General features: G+C 37.6%; 1 protein-coding gene across 1 annotated transcript; it reads right to left on the bottom strand.

The window, feature by feature from the left end:
• Positions 1-654: 654 nt before the first annotated feature.
• Positions 655-1,692, bottom strand: Smp_074990 (regulator of chromosome condensation-related; the record flags this gene model as incomplete). Its single annotated transcript, XM_018792146.1, has 5 exons — positions 655-902; positions 946-1,067; positions 1,110-1,269; positions 1,310-1,519; positions 1,554-1,692. The coding sequence occupies 5 exons, from the start codon at positions 1,690-1,692 to the stop codon at positions 655-657; spliced, it is 879 nt and encodes a 292-aa protein (XP_018644299.1).
• Positions 1,693-2,012: the final 320 nt, after the last annotated feature.

A 2,012-nucleotide genomic window follows, 5' to 3' on the forward strand; every position in this document is an offset into this window, starting at 1 on the left:
TACAATAAAACGATCGTAGGGGGACCCCTTACGCCTAACGAATTGGATAATGCCGAGACTTATTAAAATACATAAAAGCGCAAGACTTTGAGGAAATTAGACATTGGATTAAACGACACAAGCATTCTGATAACATCCTGTCCAAAATTCATGTTATTGATAAGTTACGTCCAATCTTGATTGACAACCTGATTCGCGTAGGAGGACGTTTGAACTGTAGTGATCTCCCGTTAGAGCAAAAACATCCGATTATTCTACCTAGCAAACACCAATGCGTTGTGCGGCAGCACAATATTTGGGTCGTGAATAGCATACATAAATAAACGGCGAATTATATCAAAGAAAGAAACACATTTTGAGTGGTGCAAGTGTTCGCTTTTTGTGAAACTCATCACCAAAAGAACGTATATAATATGAAGTAAAAATCTATTCGACTTAAAATGATGTTCCTCAAAGATAGCTTACTCGCAGTCCCGTTTGGACAGAGAACATATAAATTAATCACGTTTTCAAAATGGTTTTAGAAGGTAGTTGACGGAATAAGTAGACTCAGTTGTATTATAATTTACCTTAAAATAGATTAGGAAGTAATCTTGCCATGATAATTGAGAGTAAACGCCAAAAAATAAGGTGAACTGTAAACTGGGGAAAGGACTAGACACGGAAATAACGAAAATAATATCTGATTTTATACCGGCCGACAAAACATTCGTTAGGAAAATAAGTTACTTGTGAAATTAGTAGGTTATCAGGGAAATCTACAGGAGCAGGAAGATCCAAGACAGATACGCAACTTTTCCGTTCTTTCTCGGTAATAGAGTCAGATTTATTGCTGATTGAAAGTGACCTGTGCCCTAGTTGCCCATGTTCATTCCAACCCCAAGTATAAACGTCTCCTGTATCTGGTTTTTAAAGAACAGAATAAATAGATTTATTTGATTATACCAGTTAAACATACTGAATGCCAATTTCCTGCTGCAATTTGAGTAACAGTTAATATTTGTAAAGCTTCAATCATGGTCAGTTCTGTTCTGTCAGTTAAATCACCTAAACCCAACTGGCCTCGACTTGCGTTGAAAATATTGAATTATAAGGGATAACTTACCTACCTTCCTATTCCCTGACTAAACACCTGTCCTGAAAATGTTAAACATAACAAAAACCCTAGACCACATGATATCGATTTTATTTTGATTGTAAGACTAAGTGGGCGATCAACTGCGATGGTGTTTCCAAAATTACTGACTTTTAGTAAGGTAACAGTTTCGCCTACCAATGAAATATACTGTAAGGATAAAATCCTACCTACCCTTCAGACAATATACATTATGACCATCTGAAGCAACTTGAACAACAGATATATCGGCAGAGACGATATTCCCGTGGTTCTTTTCAATTCCAGTGATGGATTCAGGTGTTGCGATAAAGAGCCACGAATCATTCGATCCTATGGACAGTGCTGTAAGGTTCAAGTGTTTTTCTTGTAACAACCCAACCAAATAATAAGACGCTGGAGAATCTACATCGTAACTAAAAGTTGGAGTCTATGTTACCACATATGAATAGTGAACAGTGCCAATCTGCAAAAACTAAGCAATCACTTGGGTTGAACTCGAAAGTTGATTTCCAATCTCCATCATGGTGACGGTACGCTCCAGATGTTAAAACTAAGCTTTCTGTAGAAATTTTCATACAGACGAGGCCCTCACTTCGGTTATTTAAAGGAAATGTCGATTTTGCCCCAATTAATCTGTTTGCGCTGCACGCCTTCCTAAAGCTTGGAAACTTACTTCCGTTTACAAATGTTTGGCATCCCGAATGAAGCGACCAAATATCTTGCGAAACGAAAATTGAAATGTACGAACTGTCAGCCAAGCAAATCCGACTAAACGATATTTGTTTAGAACTGTAAGATCCAAAGTAAGTTTTAGCTGAAGAATGACTGTCTAGGTAGTTTAGACACGCGATATCGCCCAGTTGAAATCAAAACGAGGTGGTTGGGAAAATAACGG

The sequence above is a fragment of the Schistosoma mansoni genome (assembly GCF_000237925.1).
Source record: "Schistosoma mansoni, WGS project CABG00000000 data, supercontig 0657, strain Puerto Rico, whole genome shotgun sequence".
Classification (NCBI taxonomy): Eukaryota; Metazoa; Platyhelminthes; class Trematoda; order Strigeidida; family Schistosomatidae; genus Schistosoma; species Schistosoma mansoni.